At 42.6% G+C, this 20,506-nt stretch overlaps 1 protein-coding gene across 1 annotated transcript in view; it reads right to left on the bottom strand.

The window, feature by feature from the left end:
- Window positions 1–2,338: 2,338 nt before the first annotated feature.
- The window catches only part of LOC118122689 (short transient receptor potential channel 4), a 28,141-nt gene continuing 9,973 nt past the window's right edge, over window positions 2,339–20,506 (bottom strand). Inside the window, exons 4-15 of the mRNA XM_035179574.2 lie at window positions 18,162–18,302; window positions 17,745–17,921; window positions 16,822–17,022; window positions 8,370–8,715; window positions 7,309–7,448; window positions 7,028–7,228; window positions 6,815–6,936; window positions 6,341–6,536; window positions 6,060–6,254; window positions 5,545–5,586; window positions 5,089–5,178; window positions 2,339–4,093 (exon numbers count right to left, since the gene is read on the bottom strand). Coding sequence (XP_035035465.1) covers window positions 3,473–4,093; window positions 5,089–5,178; window positions 5,545–5,586; window positions 6,060–6,254; window positions 6,341–6,536; window positions 6,815–6,936; window positions 7,028–7,228; window positions 7,309–7,448; window positions 8,370–8,715; window positions 16,822–17,022; window positions 17,745–17,921; window positions 18,162–18,302 — 2,472 coding nt within the window. The 3' untranslated portion in view covers window positions 2,339–3,472. The remainder of the gene's footprint in view (window positions 4,094–5,088; window positions 5,179–5,544; window positions 5,587–6,059; window positions 6,255–6,340; window positions 6,537–6,814; window positions 6,937–7,027; window positions 7,229–7,308; window positions 7,449–8,369; window positions 8,716–16,821; window positions 17,023–17,744; window positions 17,922–18,161; window positions 18,303–20,506) is intronic.

Below are 20,506 nucleotides of genomic sequence, written 5' to 3' on the forward strand. Positions count from 1 at the left end.
ATCTTTTTCGTCAAGATCCATGAATTATTCCCTGGGGAATCTGCTAACATCATGCAAGGTTTACGAAAGTTGAATGGCTTCTTTCCTGACCCACGCTGCATCCTTCCACTAAACCTCATCGTAATCCGTGCAGCAGTTTTGGCGTAATCGTGTTCACAGCCAACTCCTTGGCTTAATCATTCGTGCCCAGCAGAATATACTCAGCATGTTTTGTTTTGTTAATAATTAAACTGAAACTAATCACATCACACTTAATGCCCCCGCAGCGCAGCACAGATTAACTCGCTCTTTATGAACTCGCATGACCTCCGTGATCCCAGGGTGAGCAGCAGCTCGCAGGAAGCCGACCCTCCTCCGACAGGGGCTCCTCCCTTTGGAAACAACTTCCTGTCCATGACGTTATCTCAGTGTGAGGAAAGAAAATATAAAGTTTACACACTGAGATCACACATTCACACTTAAACGCACAAATTCAAACCAAGTCTGCAATTTAAAACTTGATTTCTTTTTTTATTTCCTGTGTAATGACTTTAATTACATCTAACTCTAAATAAAGTGCCCTTCTTTTATTTTCCTCTTCTGACAGAACCTGGTGTCAGCACCACCCTCTGCTGCCTGCAGGTGACCATCTTAAATCTAAAGATCATGCAGAGATTGGAAGAGAGGAAGAGGAACTGAGGAACTTCATCCTGTAATGCCAGCACCCCCAGGTGGGAAAGACGTGTCAGTACAGTCATGTGTTTCTGCCCCTTTGCTTCGGACAATAAGGAAAACCACCTTGTGCTTGTGTACATCCACTGACCAAGTTGCTCTTTATATCCATGTCTGTCCATTCTCATATAATATATATGATAAAGAATTTGTAGATATTAGATTTATATTTGTATATTTCAATGTCTTGTATATGTTTCATTTTCTGTATTTGTCAATTGCGACAGGGTCAGCATCTGTATAAAAGGTCTGCATTAATTTCATTTGTGCGTGTGTGTGTGTGTGTGTGTGTGTGTGTGTGTGTGTGTGTGTGTGTGTGTGTGTGTGCGTGTGTGTCCGTGTGTGTCTGTGTGTCTGTGTGTGTGTGTGTGTGTGTGTGTGTGCGTGTGTGTGTGTGTGTGTGTGTGTGCGTGTGTGTGTGTCCGTGTGTGTGTGTTCGTGCAGCGAGTCTTCATATGTCCTGAAATATAATAAATCTGTTTGGAATTGTGAACCCTGTTTGTCTCTAATCGTGTACAGAGCTGAGTCATGTGTGGAACACCAGTGTGCGACTGTATCAAACTGTGCATGTGTGGGTCTGTTTGTGTTGTTATTGTTACAGTTGCTGCTGGAGTTTTCGGCACAAGTTCTTAATTTCTGTGCCTTTTGATGCAAAATAAAAGAACTCAGCATCTCTTTAAATGAAGACGACTAAAATACAAACACCAATGTGTGAAGTTGTTTTCGTTTTTCAGCTTTTTGTAAATTCCGAATCCTTCCGGGGATTCCAGAGCATTAAGGGCAAGAACATTTTTAAATGGAAAGAAAATAAATAAGTTCATCCCAGCGCAACTTGATCATGAATTCACAAATCTAAGTTCAATCTACTCCTTTAATTAAATACAGGATTTTTTATGGATATTATGCACCGTGAGTGAATTTCAATGATTTATGTATTTGAGGGAAAATACACATTGATATTTAGGTGTTGAATTTAAATGTGGAGTTTCAGAAATAATCCATTTAGCCATAATTTAAAGCCACTCGCTGTACTTACAGTATTTAGCATTACATAATGCTACTATTACTGAATAAAACAGCATTTTAATATTCTAAATACGAGTGTAAACACGTAAGTTTGAGCTCTTTGTATTCATGTGTCCCTGCATCAGTGACAGTTCAGTCCTGTTGGAACCTCAGGAGCATTTCAGCCTTTTGATCTCACGCTGAGCAGTTTCATCATCCGCTGAATATTTCATCTCTTTTTCACTTGCATGGCCAATTGACGGCTGAAAGAAAATGATAAACCACCAAGAAGGACAAGCAGGAAAGTGATGGAATGTGACGTAAAAGATTCAGAGTCAAGAGAAAACTAAAGAAGTCCAGTGTGTGTAATTATTAACGATGGGGTTTGGTGGTTTCCCAGTTAAATATAAAATACTAACTGTTGAACACATTCAGCTGCTTCATCATCCTGCTGATGGCACTGGAAGGTTTTTCTGGGTCAGGACAGGACCATGTGCTGAAGTGGTGAAAATCTGCTTTGTTGCAAAAATATTCCTGTTGTGCGGCTACTGTGGACCAGGCTTGTCGCTGATTGGTCGGACACACTGTCAGTCTTTAAAATGGGAAGAAAACACAAACAGGATGTGTTTTTGTTTTTTTATTAGGCTTATTTGTAGTTGTGTTTTATGATTTGCACTTGTACCTTTAAGAAATGAGTAATTAAAAGACAACAAAAGAAGCCTTGGAGATGCCGTCTGTCTTCGTCCCAACAGGAAAACGTCATATCGTGTTTGAAGCAACAAAGAAAAAGCAGAATAAATAGTGAACTTTTCGGTTATTTCGGTTTTGTTTCAGTCTCTAGAACATCCGTCGTACGAACTAACATTACATCTAAAAGGAACCTTTTTTAGAAAACAGCTAAACTTTTCAAAAGAACTGGTAGATTTTCTGTAGGAGTGATAAAACATGAATAATATGCTGCTTTTAATGGTTGATAGCCTGTGTTCATATTGATATTATCTCCCATTACCGTTCCACCAGCAGCCGACCACACTCGACCACTGTCAAACCCTCGTCCTCGTCACCCTCCCTGGGATTCTTTGCATAGAAAAACATCGACAGAGCTGTTGCATGGTCGGAGCTCGACACACTGTTCGCCAGAGTAAAGTGTGTAAAGTGCAGAAACAGACAGAATAAGGCAGAGAGTCGGGTGAAGAAGTGAACATATCTATTGCTCCGGCGAGATAAAGGAGGGGAAGAGATGAAGCGGGCGTAGAGATAAACAGGAGAGGAGAAGAGGTAGAGAGAGAGAGATGAAGGAGAGAGTGCTCGTACAGTGAATGATGGAATGACGGACACATGTCGGGGAAGGGTAAGGGAGAGAGAGGAGGTCAAAGAAAACAGGACATCTTCAGTTTCAGGAAAGAATTACTTTCTAATTAGGGAAGAGATAAGATGAAATGACTTTATCCTGAAATCTAAATCCTCGCAAACGCTTCATTTACCTTCGCTGCCGATTTAACGGCGTTTTAAAACTCTGAAACCAAAGGCCTCCCTGAGTCTCCATAGATCAAAGCTGATCATTAGTGTGGTGATTACTGGAAAAGTTAGACTCGTTGCGAGTATCACGCACGTTTCTGAACCAGCGCTCGTCACTTAAAGCTCACATTGATTGTCAGTCTCACTCCAGTCCATCGTAACGTGGCCTGTTATAATGTTCCTGTCAAACATCCCTCAGCTACCGGGTCGATGAAGGATCAACCGTCTTTATCTCAATTCATTTTTCCTTGTCTTCCTCCGAGCCGTACTTGGTATTTGAGACCTCGCCATCCTCGATGTCTGCCGCTGTCACCGCAGCCTCCTCCGCCATTTCTCCCCCTGAGAGCTTTGTCTCCTCCTCGCCTCCGGCCGTTCGCTCTTTGTCCCGCTCCTCTGCGTCCGAGCCCCCAGACTCCCCTGCTTCCTCTGATAAAGAGTACATCTTCCTGGAAGTCTCTTCTGCGCCCGATGTGGCTTCGTTGCGGTGGCGTTTCTGAAACAAGCCAAAGTCGGTGATATCTTTGGGGAAGTTCCTCCTCTGGCCTGACTTGTCACCGGGGCTCTCATCGGGCTCCAGGGGCAGGAGTCCGTTAGGCAGACCGTTGAAGACCTCTGGCGGCCGGGGTGACGCTGTGGAGCTGCCCATCTTGAGGATGGAGGCGGTGATCTTGAATCTGTTGCTTTTGCTTTTGGCCTGGCTGCTCTGAGGGCCGGGGGAAACCTTGAGCGAGGAGTTAGGGTAAGCGAGGCTGGATTCCACCGAGCTGCCGCTGGCCTTCGCCCCCTGCAGGGCGGGCTTCCCCGTCTTCATCATGCCCATCACCTCGTAACGGAAGCTTGAGATATCTTGTTTCAGCTCCTGAGAGAACAAAGCAAAGCGTGAGCTCCCCCTGGTAAATTAACTAATGCTTTTCATTTAACCATTAGTCCCAATCAATCTCTGCAGTGGGAACCTGCGGAGCGCTGCAGAGAGTGTTGATTCAGTTTACCTCAGTCAGTACTAAGTGGACAAAGTGTAATCCATGAAATTATTATATAGTGATAGCACAACTTTTCTTACAAAGCTTAAAAGAACAGTGTAACATTTTTTAAGCAATTACATTTCTTCAAAGATCTAAATCAAAGCCAATAAATAACAGACAACATGCCTACACTGCTACATGATCATTTCTCATTATCATTTATAAATGTAACTTTATGTAAGAATAATGTCCCATCCACACTAGTTCGGACATTTTGAAAAAGAAGCTTTCTCCTCTACGTTTGAGCCTCTAGAAAATGGCATTTTTTGTCATATATCAGCACTTTGGGCAGAAAGGCCAACAGATGTCAAATAACTATATAAGGAAAATTAACTACTATTGTTTTGGCTAAGTGACTGCCGCTAACTTCACAGTGTTCTCCTCTGGATCGTTTGACATGCTTGTAGGAGCCTTTGCAGTAGTTTTTGCAAAATAAAGGTCGTGTGAGCTGAGATTTCTTTTTTAAAACAGAGGGTAAAATATATCTGCATTAGTGAAGAGACGGCCTTAATATCACAAGTCATTCATCACTAATTGATTTGTTTAGTTACCTAAGCACAATAGAATGGAAACAGGCTGTACACACAACAGCAATTCTTTTAAGTGTATATAGAGAACCTGTTGGTCCTCAGTTACTTATTTACACGTCCAGCGGACACAGAGCAATAATGGTTCTTTCTGAGAGTCACTTGTGTCCGACGTTAGCCCAAATACTGAGGCAGCTGTTTGGACCCCCAGCTCAGAAAGCAGGGAAATATTTGTCTTTTAAATATGAACTGCTCCACTACGTTCACCAGCTAGTTGTTAAGCTTTTTTGTTTCCCTGAACCAACCTTGAAGTTCTCCTCAGTCAGGCCTTCCTCTGTCTTAGCGTCTCGGATCATTGCGGCCACGTAACGTTTCACCAAATTCCTCAGCACCTCCTGAAACAGTGGAGAAAAACAGCCATTGAATTCTTATATTGAATAAAAGTGCTGTTAGAAAACTTCCGAGTCAAAAATAAGATGACAGTAAAGTATTCTAAGCTACAACTCCCATAAGAAGCAGAAGAACAACCCCCTGCAGATGTGGACAAATGGGAAATCCTCGTCTCACTGAGTGTAATTGTTTGGCCTATTGTTGCATGAATTTTCTATTGACAGAGACAGAATGGAAGCGGAGAAAAGCAGAAGAGCAGAATGTGTGATCTGTCACAGTACGCACACACACACACACACACACACACACACACACACACACACACACACACACACACACACACACACACACACACACACACACACACTAACCTGATATTGATGGTTTATCCTCAGATTCTCCGCTGCTCGCCTCTGCAGGGACATCACATGCAAAAACAAAAGCGAGTTAGAATCACTTCGACTCTTTAGGGGCAACAAAGTATTATTTTCTTTACTGATTTTCTCTGTTAATTGATTAATTGATTTGTCTACAAAATGCAGAGTAAAAAACTGTAAAGATTTTCCAAAGTTGGCATCATGAAATTACTTGTTTTATCTCATCATCAGTCCAAAACCAAAGACATGTTGCTTATTATTATATAAAATGAATAAAAACAGCAAATCCTGACGTTTGATAAGTTGAGGAATTATAATAACACCATAAAAAAATATAATGGTGCAGGATTAAGAAACATAAGCCATTTGTGTCTGGTTGACAACAAGCAACGCTTTAATCTTGGATTTAAAACAACTGTATAATTCTTTAGAACAAATGTTTTTTCCCTCCAACAGACTATGTTCTTTCCATCACTGTGAAATGTTGTTTTAAATGACGGCCGACTTACTCCGAGAGATCCAAAGGTGTCGGGCCGCTTGGAGTTGGTCCTCTTGCACACTTGCCTCTTAATCCAACATATGAGGTACAGGAAGGACTTGGGGCTGGGGATGATGTTGAACGGGGCCGGCAGCGTGGCCCCTTCCTCAAAGTAGCTCATCCACAGCTTCGTCCTGGCGAACTTCCACTCAATGTCTGCGTGGTCCTGAAATCCAGTTCAGAGCATATTCAGAACAGAAAGCAGGTTTGTATCGCATTGTGCTTTCAGTATTGGTTTGTGTGTGTGCTCACAGCGATGTGCTGATAGGAGTTGTTCATCATGGCGATGAGCATGTTGAGGAGCACCACCAGTGAAATGATGTTGTAGGTTCCAAACATGGTGGCGCCGACAAACTCGGTGAACTGGTGGTCGGCGTCCACGTTGGTGACGTAGAGGCTGATCAGGCCGAAGATCGACCAGAAGAGAGACTGCAGGGTCTCAAACAACCTGCAGGGAAAACACTCCCGTTACTCAAAAATCATGTTGAGAAAATCTTTCATCATCTGAAAAAGTTTTCATAAACCTGGAGAAAGAAATCCCTTCACCCTTGTGTTTATGAAATTCTGCTGAAACATCAGTTTCTCTTTGCAACTGGAAACTTTTCACACATTTCCAAAATGCGCTATTCACAGGCACACACCTCTCTGTTTCTTTGCCACTCAGTTTCACAACATCACACATCTACGCTGAACACGCAGGCAAAGATTAGATTCATGTGAACTCACGTGGAGAAAGCGTTATTCTGCTCCACACAGCGGATGCCCTTACATTTCCCCTTCTCGTCCGAAGCCTTGGTCTCGTAGTAAAAGTAGAGCTGGTTCAGCCCGTTAGCAAAGGCCAGCAGGACCTGCAGAGAGACGGGGTTTGCATGAGCCAATCAACGCCTCTCAGTCATATTCAATGTGTTGATGTTGATGTGCGAGCATTTGCGTGTTTACCAGACAGTAGATGAAGAGGAACTTCAGGATGTCCAGTAGCATTCTCCCCAGAGAGATCTGCAGCGGCCCCAGATGAGAGTTGGCTGTGAACAGCGAGATCAGGCGCAGGGAGCTGAAGATGTTAGCGATGGCAAACACCGCCTCAGCTACAAGCGTCGGGTGCCACATCTCCCACTGGTTCCTGGGTTTACTGCCGCTGTACTGTACGGGGAACACAGTGAGATACAGTGAGGACACATCACACCTGATAGTTCTGCTGCTGTTCAGAGGTCAGTCATTACCTTAGTGTAGGCTACAATCTTGAGGGAGATGGTGGCCAGGTATAGAGAGTTCATGACAAAGTCCATCAGGTTCCACCAGTCGTGGACATAGTCTTGGAAACCACCATCCCACATTTGCTTGATCTCGGCCCAGATGAATCCTAGAAATAGAGATTTTCTCATCATCTCTTCAGATCAGTACTTGTTTCTGGCGGCTGCCGTGTGAAAATGTGCAAATCTGCTCCTTTTCTGCAGAAACAACTTTAGGTCAGTGGGAGTTGAAGCTCGGATTGGCAGTGAAACGCTCCCCGACTGAATCACCACCACCAAAGATCAGAATATGCATTAAAGCATGTCTGATTATTCTGAGATCAGGAATAAGAGTCAGCAGATCTGTGAGGCTGAACTTAGATACAAGTGTCTCAATATCCGGCGGTAAGGAGGCGGGCTCCGTAGCCTGGGTAGGCCTCATCCTCTGAAGATTACAGGCCCTGAACTGAGCGGTGATTGAAGTTGCATGCTAACATCAGCATGCTAACATAAGGTCCAAATGATTCAGCAAACGTGTTGAAGTTTATCACGTATGTTTGTAATAGTCATCACCTTAGTTTAAGGAAAGCAAATATTAGCAGGTTAGCACTAAATTCAACGTATAACAATCCAATCACAAAGCAAAGTCCAGTCAGAGGACATGTGTTGATGCAGTTACCGAAATGTGTTGTAGATTTTCAAGATGGAGGACAGCGAGGTCACCGGCAAATAAGGTCATGGTGACATTTTTATGACCTACGTGCCCATTCTCAACAGACTCTAACAGAACCATTGGACTCAAATTTCCAACCGTTGTCAAATCAGATTCATGTGTAAGGACAGAATTCGTACTTATAACTGTAAAAATTGAAAAATCCTCTTGAACCCATAGAAATGTTCTGGATTTGCCACAGCTCTGAATATGATCGCTGAGAAGTGAAGCTTGGTAAAACTGAAAAAATGTAAAATTTAACTTTAAAAAAAGGTGGTGACAAGTCGACCATGGTGTCATTTCCGAACCCACTTCCACTGTCCTCACCCACATTACTCACCCAGCACCCAGGGCAGGATCATCCACTCCACGGTGGTGGGTGCCGGGCCCTGCCTGTCCTGCCTGTCCTGCTCTGTGGTGACGATGTGCTGGGAGGCGAGGAGCAGCAGGAAGAGGAAGGTCAGGTAGGACGCCGTGTGGCAGATGAACTTGATGAAGGGCTTGCGGATGAAGAGGCCGTAGCGACTCTTCGGAGCGATGAGGTAGCAGAGCGCGAACCCGGGGTAGAGGAGGCCGATGAAGACGCAGGTGAAGAACTTCCCAGCCCACTGTCGCCGCCTCCAGCCGGGGAACTCGTCGTACCAGCGCGACGCCAACAGCTGCTGGCAGTTTGGCTGAGCTACAAACTTAGAACATAAGACAAGGGAGGAAAGAGTTAGACTTCTCATCTGTTTGATCCACAGAGTTAAGAGCGACCGGAGGGATTCCTCATACACTAATGTGAGCTGTGATTGCAGCATGTGAGCCTGTTGGGAGTCAGCGTCCTCAACTCGAGGCTATTTTACAGTTCTACACAGAACATAACGCTCTGGTGACTTAGCACCTGCGGCAAGTTCCAGTTGAGAGCGCAGGAATAGACTGTGTGGTGATCGTCGACTCACATGATGTATCAGAAGGAAATCAGGTAACGGAACGAAGGGGAAGTGAAAAAGAATCCACATGTTGTCGAGAAAGGAGAAGATCATGTTTTCAGATGAGTCTATTGAATTTCCTGTTGATTTTCCACGAGATAATAACACAGTTCTCCAGCCTCAGACGTCCGAGTGTGATTGGAACGTGATCCAAATCAAACACGACAGGAAGGAATCAAAATGTTTCAGACGTAAACCAACACATGGGAAATGTTTTGTCTTCCTCTCTGTTGTTTGGCTAGTTTGATTTCTGGCGATGCTGAGGGATTGATACCGTATGTGACTGCAAAAATGAAATTAGAACATGATAGGAAGTTCTGTCCAAGTTGATGCCGTGTTTGTTTGGTAACTAAGTGCAGGTTTAAAAAAAGACCAGCAAAGCCAAAATATCAACGGAACTGCAGCTGTGTCTCTGTGAAATGGACCAGAGCTACGTACGTCAACAGCCCGCGGTGATAATCTAGAAGTAACTGATTGTCGATTGTATTTCGTAAATTGTATAAAAACAATATAACAGTGTGCACATGCGAACATATTTGCAGGAAGAATCAGAATCGGAAATGCTTGATTGATCCCCGGGGGAGAAATGTGGTTTTGTTAGAGTCACTCCAGCCAAGAATAGAAATATATATAGACCAAGATATTAACAATACATAGAAAGAGAGAATAAAATAAAAGTTTGTAAAAAAAAAAAAATTCATTACAATACAATATATAAAAAGAAGCTGGAATAAGAACAACAGAAGACAACTGCTATTATGAAAATTCACATATTTTAGTTATATCAAAGCCAATGTGATGACTGGCTCCAGCGGCAGCCAATTCCCAAAACTCTGCAGCTTGTTACCATGGGAACCACGGAGATCCCTATGTGCGTCGGGGGTCTGGAGCTGAGCGGTGAGGAAGACAATACATTTTCTTTCTCCAAACGAGAGGAAGAGTGAGACAGAGAGAGCACTAAGACAACGAGGAGGATCAATGATGACGCTTCAAATCTCCTCTATCGCTGACGATGGAAGAATAAAGGGGCAAAGTGAACAGGTTGAGAAAAGCTCCTGCTGATCTTTCTCTTTTCATACGACTCCTTTGAGGACGAACCTTATTTATAGAGAAAAATGGCCGAGCTCATTAGGTTGCACCCAAAGTCTGAGGCAGAACCGCGGGTGCAGGATCAGTCTCATAATGAAGTACTTCAGCCCAGAAAATAATGAAATAAAAAGAACATATAAAAAAACACATAGTTAAATGCTACAGCAGCTACAGAGAGATTTATTCTGTCCACTTAATGAAAGCTTTGATCATTTCATCACAACTCTTCTGTACAACGGAGGATGTGGAAGTGAGAGGCCCGTTCATACAGCAGCTTTCATCTCGCTCGTCTGAACATTACGTGTAATTAATGACAGTAAACTGTACTTGAGCCGCCTAATCACTTACCTTAATCAGCCCCACGCAGTAAAACCTGACAGAGTTATAATTAGGAAATGGAGTCTTTTCATTGGCCAAAATCTGATCGGATTAACTCTTGTAAAAGGGGAATATGGGCTTTTTGTTTATTTTATTTTACAGACAACACATTTTAATCATTTTGGTAAGAAAGTGTAGCAAATTAAAAAACTGGAGACATGCTGGGTCTTCTTATGGACACTGTGGAGTAGGTTGTGAATCACCAGCCTGCGCCTGTAGGCCTCTGTCAACCAGTGCAGCTTCAGTCTATAAACATTTTCAAGGCAATTTTCAAGAATTTCTTTACATACACGGGCATTAATGGAAGATGAAAGTGAGAGAGGATAATTATTTAACTGCATCACATCTTCTATTCTATATTTTATTTCATCATCTTAACTTCCATTCTCTCCTATCCTAAAACTTTTCTTCCAGTCCTTCACCTCTGTTATGGCACCTTCCCTTTGTCACACTAACTTATACTCAGTGGTAGTGTGTGTGTGTGTGTGTGTGTGTGTGTGTGTGTGTGTGTGTGTGTGTGTGTGTGTGTGTGTGTGTGTGTGTGTGTGTGCGTGATGGCTGCCTCACACAGTTCAGACTGAATCCCTGTGGGTTCTGTTAGGATAGAAAGTGTCTCTCCACCTCCACTGCCTGTCTCCAGAGCAGGAAAGTGTTTGACACTGTGTGAGTGGACAAGTGGGTCCACTCTGTAGCTCTGAGAAGATGTCCCCCCTGCAGCTTCACCGACATGAAGGGTCTGAAACACACACACACACACACACACACACACACACACACACACACACACACACACACACACTGACATGGACACAACCTGCAGCTGTTTATGTTGAGCTTTAGTTTGAGTTCAAGATTCAAATATTTTTCAAAGTGACAATAAACTCAATAAATATTTCACACTTTGAATTATTCAAAAGCCAATGATTTATATTTGTGGTCACATGTGGTAGGATCCTTTTTCTAATCATCTTAGCCTGGAAAGGATATCGCTTCTGAGAGTATCAGAGTTCCCAATGTGTAAAATCGTGATTTGCATTTCAATCAGTGGAGTCACTCAGTAGAGCTCACACGCCATGGCCGAGCAGTCACCTTTAATTAGTTAAATTCAATTAAGCTGCAGCAAATTACACAGACTCATAGAAATCAGTTTTTTTTAAATCAAGATTTATGAATTATTCCCAGAGAAACTGGTGAAAATGTCAATAATGTTAACGAAAGTAATAAAACAAAAAATTCCTGGATTTTTGTGGAAGTTTAATGGAAATCTGTTATTGTATAATTGTGCTGACAAACCAACAAATCAATGGACAGGAGCATAGATATAATATAACACATTTTTTTGCAAGCCACACATTGAAGATCTGTCACCTTTCTGTCTGTCTGTCTGATTTAAACTGATTACAGGAGAAACAATCCGATTGAAGCAAGAACTAATCCTTAAGAGCACAAAAAGCAACAGTATGAGATTATTTTATCTGCTCTAAATATAAATAACCAGGTATCCTTTGAATATTTGAAACCAAACATTGCTGAACATTGGAGACGCTCTCGTGATGACAGGCCAGATATTTCCTGCAGGTTACTGCCGAAATGACTGAGTGCTGATGGCACTTATTCCTGTGTACTGTGATTTTATCTGCGTTTAATGGAGACACTAAACACATCTGAAATACTGAATTGCAGTTTTTACGAGATATCACAAGGGGGCAACGTCAAACTACAGCATGTCAAATTAATAGCTTTTCCCGTTGGCGCCTTTAAAAAATTTCAAATATTAAAGAGACAGTCTGCTCCAGCTCTCGGCGCGACTCTCCGGCGTGCTCACCTGCCGTGCGGGTGCACGAGTACAAACGAGGGGTAATCCAGTGTTTGAAGCCTCGGGATGTTACAGGGGGATAAACGGCTACTTGAATGTGTTCTGTGCTCCTGATCATATTTATCTGATTTGACCTCCCACTGCATCAAAGTGCCGGCTGCTCCGTTAGCTAAGCTCTTTAGAAAGGAGGCCTGTGGAGATTTCTCTTCAGACCATTTTTAAATTGCCTTTCTAAACCCTGGGAGCACAGCAGCAGCAATGCAAGAAAACACACACACACGTAGGGATGAATGTCCAAAAAACACAAATGAGCGCACATACACACACACACAACGTGGTAAAGAGGAGAAGGGATCAGCGTTTTGTTCCCAGGCTCCCAATGACTCACTGGAACACTCACCATAAAAAAAACACATTCAGGCTTGTGGTTCACACCAATTATAAGAGCCCGAGTGTTTGTCTGCTGAATCAGTGAAAGAGATGAGGGGCGATCGCACCACAGACAAAATGTGCTGGAGGTAATGGCGGCTCCCGGGAACAGCCGAGCCGTTCCAGACCCGTTAAGTGTCCACTTGACCCTTCGGAGCGCCGCAGGGGCCACAACCCACGTCTGGCTTAAAAGATCATCCGCCACATCTGCACAAAGCCATCGCTGTAACTGCCTCGGTGCATTTACACCTTCACCACCGTCAGGAGGCTGCGGTAAACAAGGCTGTTTATATCACCGCTGCTCCACGGAAAATATTTTAAACTGCATAAATCATCTTTTGACGTCACTGGCAGAAACTTGCAATAACAAAGGAACGACATGATGGCTCTCTAAAAGTGAAGCCAAGGTGTCTGGACCGCCGCCTGGTGGCTGGCTGCAGTAAAGGCCATAAACCCTGCCTACTCCATGTTAGTGGATGGGACACGCCAAATTTCGTTTTTACCTCAAAGATGGTTTCTTTTATTTTTAGGTATCTTATCACACTGATGTACGATCGGGTGTTAATTTATCTGGTAAGTTTGATGTTAGTGGAAGCTGGACACGCCAAATTTCGTTTTTACCTCAAAGATGGTTTCTTTTATTTTTAGGTATCTTATCACACTGATGTACGATCGGGTGTTAATTTATCTGGTAAGTTTGATTTTTAATGAATTAGTTGATGCTATATAAATGGGTTAGGGTTAGGGGGTTAGGGGGTTCATGAGCCGGACCTTGATATCACAGCTTCATTCTCCCGATTGCATTGTCATTGGTGCAAAATGGCAGCTTTCATGTCTGGTATATTTTGGCTTCATTTCTTGATGGTGGGAGAAAGTGGAGACGCGTCCTCCATCTTTATATACAGTCTATGGTCTGAGCTTACCCTGGTGTGTGGATCAATAAAGTTTTATCTTATCTTATGCACACCTCTGCACATGCTCAAAACAACAGCTAAGACTGCATTATTAAGTGCTCCACACAAAAACTTGTAATTTATTCTTCTCTGTATGAAAAATCAATCTTCCAATGCAGTAAGATTATTTAGCTATTTTTTTTAATCAAAATAAACTGGTTTACAGATGAGGATTGTGAAACAATAAAAAAAATAGAGCAGGTTGCTTCATTAGAGCTTTAATAAATGTAATTAGATTTTCGAGCCTACTTGAGACAAATTTGATTTATTTCTTCTGTGGCGGATTTTTCTTTTGTTTTAGGGAAAATAAATCTTAAAGGATTCAATGACAAAGAGCAACAGATTTCATTAGAGAGAGATTTTACATCAATCACACTACAACACTGCTTATTAATTACACACACACAGGCGCACACACACCGACAGAATGATGATTTACAGCAGAATAACTTTACCTTTAAACGACTGCTAACCAGTCCAGCTAACTGGGACATGTATCATGTGGAAAGGGCAGCTGGGTGGATTGGTACCCACATCATGAGACACTGTCCTCCATCAAGGTGCCGGGGCGATCAATGGGTGTTATAGATAGGATTCAGGAGAAGGGCATGCTGGGACATCAACTGGATAATTTAAACACTCCTGGGGAGAGGAGAGCTGGAGGAGGGGACGTTTGATGTCTGTGCACAATGAAAGATTTACTTTATTCACAACAACAAAGCAATTGAAGATGATGGCGGTGCTGTCCACCTCTGCACTTAACCTGTTTCCAACAGCCGAGCTAATGAAGGAGGAAACTGCTGCATAACAAACCAAGAGTTCCACAAAAGAGTCCAACCAGACAGAGCTGCCTGCATCAGATGACAGAATGGAGTAATGTGTCTGCTTCACCTTAGTATTCAGCAGCACAGTTGTGTGGTGGAATATCACTTTAATGCCGTTCTGCTTCCCTGAGGAGCCTTTAAAGTATCCCACAACTTAGTAAATCAACTCAAACCAGGCTTTCCACATTCTGCAACCAAGAAAAACAACATAGCTCATGCATTTGTATGCATCTAGTAGCCTTTGTTTTCGATTCTCCCACAGCACTTATTCTTCAAACAGTTAATATATGGTAACAAATGTGAAGTGATTGCAGCTATAACTCAATGGAGTGCATTTCTCTGCCAAGGCTAAACAATCCAACACATGATTGTCTAGTTCTTAGAGTAGAAATCCATCCATCCATCCATCCATCATCTACCACTTATCCTCCGCAGGGGGGGCTGGAGCCAGAGTGAAGTGTGCACCCTGGACAAGTCATTACCACATAGGGACGGTTAAGTCTCCAATCAATCCAACCCCAGTTTGCATGTGTTTGGACTGTGGGAGGACGTGAAGAACATACAAACTCCACACAGAAACCTTCTATGCTTCCGTGCCTACTACCGCTGTATAGTATATAGAAATATAAAAGATAAATAAATCCTCAATTGGCCGCATAATTTGCATCCGCACCAAAATGCCAGGTCTAAGGCCCCATCCTTGAAGTTTGGTGGTAATCAGTTTAGTAATTTTTGTGTAATCCTGCGAACAAATGAACAAAGAAACGCACAAATAAACCAACAAACAGACAAAGGTGTTAACTAGATGCAAATACCTAAAAAAACATTTTCCTTTACTCTTCAGTTATAATTATGGTAGAATTTGAAGGGAGAATGTTACATAATTCAGTCACATCTCTATTGATCATGTGAGGCACTGAGGGTTTATATCGCACGAGCACACATTTGATTCCACACTTCAGAGGAATGAAAATGCACCTTTAAACCAGCCTATTTGCATACTAATCGTTCGTGGCTCCCCTCACTGGCAAAGCATTTATCAGCAGCAGAAACAAAAACATTAAATTACTGGACTGCAAAGCTGAATATGTTTCTTGAGTTATCAGGCTCGTACCATTACCCGCATAATTATTCAAATATGCTTCGAATGCAATTCAGGTCCTGCAAAGCTGCTGAATAAAACAATTTGCTAACTGTCGGAAAATAAAACTGGACTGTGAAAGTTATCCGTGCCTGATCGCCAAATGTTTTCCATGAGCTGTAAAAATAGATGCGCTGCACATGTTCCACATTCGAGAGGATTAAAGAGCATAAATGTTTAAAGGAGACATTTTTAGTTTTTCTTTCCCCTCGTGTGCTATATAGGTTTTTGGTGAATTTAAAAGTTCTGCAAACCTTCTTCCAAACCTGTGTGTGTGTGTGTGTAGATTACAGTAGACATCCCATCCCAATGTACAGCTACAAATTTTTATATGAAATCAATTATTACCTTGCAGCTCCCCCCCATGCCTGTCTATCTGTCATCTGCGTGAGCTGCCAAAGTGAAACCAGATCAAATACAACGAGGAACAGCCTCTGGCAACATGAGAAAAGATGCTGATGCTAATCTAACATCATTACACTGAATCATGTTGGCTGGCAGTGACACCTGTGTGTGCTGTTGGCAGTCGTCCCCAGGCCACATGCAGTGAAGGGGTCCTGCGGCATGTGGCCAGGAAATCTAACAACAACAAGGCAAAGGAGAGACTAGAGAAATCAAGGAAACAAATTGAAAGAAACAAACATGGTGTCTTTTATGTTACACATTTAAATAATGATAAAACTGGGATATTGCATTCTGGGATGACACCCCTGCACCTAATCCATTACTGCAGCCTCTAAAATGAAGAACTAAGAAGAGTTTCTGTGTCATTCTTCTTTTGTCGTTCATACACGACAGCATGCACCTGTTTTAACGTGCGATATAATGACAAGATGTGCATATTTACCCCAGAATTTAAACAATACGGTAGAAAGAGAGGAAGTCATGGAGCCCGATAAGCAAAAATTTGCCGATATGAGTCTTTCCCCACATATCAGAATCAATATGTGCAGGTATGAAAACTTTTAATTTACAAACTAAACAATGCAGAAAATGTAATGTTGGGTTGTGTTTTGTTTTTATCTACAGTTATTCATAAAACACTAATGGTCAAAGTGGTTATGGTAACTTTAAATAAAAAGAAAATACAGCCAATCATATATCGGATATATCAGCTTCCAATATCCATATGGGCTCTAGAAAGCACATCTGATAAATCACCAGTGTTGAGGCACTAACATATGCTTGTACCTCTTTTTGATGATACTTGATAGCTAGTTTGAGTCTCGCCAGGTCGTTGTTGTTCTCCTCCTCCAACAGGTTGATGTCGTCTCTGTAGTTGAGGATCATCTCCAGCTCCCTGGAGCTCCTGGTCTGGTCCAGCAGGTCCTTGGCAAACTGTTTGCACTGCTGGGACAGCTCCTCGTACTCGGATTTGAACTCATTCTCCACCTGAAAGACACGGGCGGGCGGAGTGAATGCAGAGCACAGGGGCCTCTAAACATCAGGGCGTCCTGAAGGAACCTGGCAGCTGAAATCAATTCATTAAGGTAAATCTTAGAGTGCAGGTTTGTCTAGAAAGTGGAGTTTCTAAATGAAACCTCGCCTCTGGCTGTTTTCTGTCAAGAAGCTGTTTTAAACTTGTTTACTTATTGAATCCACCACCTCTGTAAACCATGTTGTCAAGTGTTTTTCCCTCTTATATATGAAATATGTATTGAATATAACTAAAAGGCATTTACTGGAGTTAGTGTCAGATAAGGAGACCTGCAGAGTTAAAGAAGGAGCATCTATTTTTTATTATTTCTGTTTTGATTCTGATCTCTATTGGCAACTCAGCTTTACTACAAATTAAATGATAAACTTTGGGTTTTGTGATATAGTAGCTGGACATTTTCTGAACTAAAACATGCAAGTATCCAGGTTTTGAGATTATTTTATTTCCACAGCTGAGCCTGGTGAAATTGCATTTACAAAGAGTAATTTATATAAATGTTTTAAATTAAAGCTTGTCCAGTTTACAAACCATTAAATGTCACATGATTCTGTTATAAAACAGTACATACACACATCTTACATAATTAATGCAACACACAGTAAATATTTCATTTCTTCTGATATGAAATCCTGATGTTGCGGCTCCACCATCAGCTGCCCGGCTGCCTCGTCCTCACCTTGCTGAGCTCCTGCAGCTCCCAGCTGAGCCTGAACGCAGTGAGGAAGGGGTCCTCGCTGGAGAGAGCGATCAGGGAGGGACTCGACAGCGCCCTGTAGATGTTGAGCCGAGAGCGCGAGTGACGCAAGCTGTCCACGTCCGAGCTGGACACGCACTCCACGCAGTTGCAGCGCACCTGCAATGACAAACATGGGAAACATGTTATTGAAACTTTTCATGTGTTTGGAAATCTCTGACTGAAACTTACTCTAACAACCCTGAGGATCCTGCAAAGCTGCTCTTTAACCAAGCTGCACACACGACTTTGTCTATTCCCTCAGCAGTTGTTGACATTTTGGATACATGTGGTTTTTAAAGCTGATGATAACATCAAAATACAAACAGAGAACCCTTAGGAGACGTGTGGTTTACCGACCTCATGCGGCTGCGGCATTGAAACGCCTTTCTGCACCAGGAGCTTGATAATTTCATAGTTGTTGGTGTGCGCCGCAAGTATGATGGGAGTGATGTCGGGGGTGAAGTCGGAGAACTGCTTGTCCAATAAGATGGGAGGAACCTGTCGGGGGAGAAAAATAACTTTAAATATATACTTTGTATGTTAATTAAAGTTCTCTCTATGCACCACATTCTGCCTTCAGTTTACAGACCTCAGTCCCCCCCCCTTCAGTCAGGTTGAAATGACTTGCTCAGAGCACAGTAGGCTGTAAGTAATTGGTTTGGTTAAGCACCGGAGGCTGGAAGACCGCCTGTTCACCTCAGTGCAGTTCGGAGGGGCTTTACACTGAAGGTAAACTGAAGGAGCACGATCAAGAGAGCAGTCATTAGGGGTCGGAGCAGAGAAAGAACCGGGGAGAAATTATCAAAGTGGCGGCAAAAATGTCACCCACACGAAGGCTTGCAGTAAAGGGTGCGGGTCACCGTGCAGTGAAAAGCATCAACATTTCACACGTTTCAGAGGGAATCATTATGCTCAGAGAGAAACTCATTCCACCCAGCGCTCTTATCGCCCACTCCAGCTCGGCCCGCTTGTACTATTCCCATGTCACTCAGCAGCAATACAAGGCCGCGGGCGAAGGAATGAGCCGGACCTTTTCACTTCTTTTAATTGAACACCTATTATCTGATTCTGTGGCGAGGGGAGCAGGGGAGGGACGGTCAGAGAAGGGTTGGAGGATAAGAAAAGCAAAAGGTAAGGGCCGATTTAGCAAAGAGACGCTAAAGCCTTTGCAGCCCACTCTGGCTGATTAGAACCAGACAGGCTGAAAACAGGTGGAACTATGGTGGGACTTTACAATTTAACATCAATAAGAATAAGGGCAGTGAGATGTCAGCCAAACCGGATTTGTCCACACCCACCTAGTCCTGAGGTCTAATAAGAAAACCGCAGTGTGGGTGGACGACAGGAGGAACTCTCCGTAACTACACATCTAGGGAAGTAAAAAAAAAATACAATCTGAAGCTTCAAGGTTATTTAGTAGATTTAATTTACAACATCAGTAGTCTTGGCTTTGTGAGGCAGCTACACAGACATATACATGTATACTGTAAAAGTGTCATTACTTCCTAATCAATACCTTCTCAGTGATCGTTCTGACCAAAACCCTTCGAATAGCATAAAATTTAAAAAAAGCCAAGGGATAAACAAAGTCATTGGGGTTCATCCTCTGGAGACCAAGAACCTCTGTACAAAACTTCCTTGTGATCTTTACGATAGTTTAATCGCTGTTGAGACGTTTCATGCTACCTTCACACAGAACTTAGTGAGCTCATGGTTACGATGTAGGAAGTCGTGTACACGTCTATGTTTGGCATTCAAGCAATAAAGTCGAGACAACGCAGCTGCTAGCCAACGGCCATATGGTGGCTAATATTAGCATTAATGTTGTGTCTATAAAGAAGCTACAGAGGCTAAGGATTTAGAAAACTAGCAGTCAGGTAAGGTATAAAAGGAAAAGGGGTGCATTATGAAATTCTGTATATAAAAACCTCTATGTAGCTAAGATTACGAGATATTAACTTATCATCATTATAGAAATGATCTTAACAACAAAATTCAGAGGAAGGAAGTTCTGAATACACAAGGGGAGGGGGGGGGGTTCATATGTACGCTTCTAGTGAACATGATAGACATGGCATCGTTTGAAGGCAGCATCAGGTTGGACCAAAGTGAAGGAGTGACTGAAAAGTCATCTGAGAACCAGGCAGCATCACAGACTGTAAATAAAGATGGACGACCTGTCTCCACTCATGAGATACAAAGCTAAAATATCTGCCATCTTCCGCATTGGGAGCCAGAGTCAGAGCAGGAGTTATCATGAAGTGGAGCCACAATTCAAATAACTAATCAAAAACTTTCCAGAAAAATGAACCCTAGTGAACGTCAGTGTGATAAGAACTGACTGAACTAAGCAGTTCTTCTTTGAGAAAACAATTATTCGATGTATTGACTTTTTAGTTTGTTCCAACCATTAATACGGATGAGGTGAGATGTATGATCGATACTGCAGCCAGCCACCAGGTGGCGATTGAGACTCTGTGGCTTCACTTTTGCTGAGCTGCCTTGTCGTCCATCTTTAACAGTCTATGGGCTTATTACAAAGCTCAATATTTAGATTTGATTTAATTCAGTCATTTGCTTTATAAAACACAAAATACATATGAGACCTCAGCTGTGAAAGCACATTTCAGACGAGATCTGAGATCCACTGTCCTGTTCTAAAAATGCTTCTCTTTACAGTCGTCTATTAAAAGCACAAACAT

This window comes from Hippoglossus stenolepis, chromosome 15, assembly GCF_022539355.2.
Source record: "Hippoglossus stenolepis isolate QCI-W04-F060 chromosome 15, HSTE1.2, whole genome shotgun sequence".
Lineage (NCBI taxonomy): Eukaryota > Metazoa > Chordata > Actinopteri > Pleuronectiformes > Pleuronectidae > Hippoglossus > Hippoglossus stenolepis.